Source organism: Buceros rhinoceros, unplaced genomic scaffold (assembly GCF_000710305.1).
Source record: "Buceros rhinoceros silvestris isolate BGI_N320 unplaced genomic scaffold, ASM71030v1 scaffold40868, whole genome shotgun sequence".
Taxonomy (NCBI): domain Eukaryota; kingdom Metazoa; phylum Chordata; class Aves; order Bucerotiformes; family Bucerotidae; genus Buceros; species Buceros rhinoceros.
In genome coordinates, this window is record NW_010428125.1 from 8,188 (window position 1) to 9,188 (window position 1,001).

At 48.8% G+C, this 1,001-nt stretch overlaps 1 protein-coding gene across 1 annotated transcript in view; it reads left to right on the forward strand.

The window, feature by feature from the left end:
- Positions 1-627, forward strand: part of YBX1 (Y box binding protein 1) — a gene marked incomplete at its 5' end in the record, with an annotated part of 7,243 nt that extends 6,616 nt beyond the window's left edge. Inside the window, 1 exon segment of the mRNA XM_010142159.1 lies at positions 247-627. Within this exon segment, the coding sequence (XP_010140461.1) occupies positions 247-309 (63 nt within the window).
- Positions 628-1,001: the final 374 nt, after the last annotated feature.

Here is a 1,001-nt window from a genome sequence, read left to right on the forward strand (position 1 = left end):
TCAGGGCGTACACGTGGCTCCCTCAGTGTCTTCTCGACCCGGAGTTGCCCCGCACTCATTGTGTGTGGAGGTGGTGGCAGCTGTCGTGGCTGGTGAAGAGCAGGTTGATTCAGGAGCCATGACGGGTGTTTTCTGTGGGGGTGTGAAAGGTGGAACCTCTCTGTGAGAGCTTGTGGTCGGGGCAGCCCGAACAGCCGCGTAACGTCCAACACCCCTGACCATCCCTCTGGGTTTTCTCTTTTGCAGTTTAGTCATCAAAGAAAAGACTTAAGAAATGAAGAAGAAAAGAAAACGAAATTCCAGCAATAAGAAATGAACAAAAGAATTGGAACCGAAGACCTGAAGTGCTTGCTTTTTGCTGTTGACCAGATCACTCGAACTCTCTGCATTGTCTATGCAGCATGGGGTTTTTATTATTTTTACCTAAAGAAGTCTCCTTTTGGAAACGATAAACACGTTTTTTAAAAAGTCTGTTTTTTCTCGATATACCTTTAAAGGTTTTTAAATTGTTTCATATCTGGTCAAGTTGAGATTTTTAAGAACCTCATTTTTAATTTGTATGAAATAATACACCTGATTTTTTCAAGTCAAACTGCAAGCAACTGTTAATAAAGGTCTTAAAGAGTTCCCCTGGGTGCTCGGTCCTTTGGAACCCGCCAGAGCGTCAGAAGGTTCACTCTTCATAAAGGGTTTGGGGGGGAGAATACGGCTGGTCCAGCATCCAGGCTGGTGGAGCAGAAAAGAAAATAAATAAGAATAATTGAGCGGTACTGGGGAGGAGAGGGGAGGGGGCAGGTGCCAGTCTGGAGCTCCCAGGAGCTGCCATGGAACATGGTGTCACAGCCCCGGGCTGGAGTCCTTCAGAAACAAAGGCAGAACACAGAAATCCCCCCAGACCAGCCCTAGGTGCCGGGCAGCTCCTCCCAGCGTCGCTGGGCCCCGCGGGGGAACTGGGGGAGATCCCAGTGACAGGCAGGGCCCAGCTGGGTTTGAAAACAAGA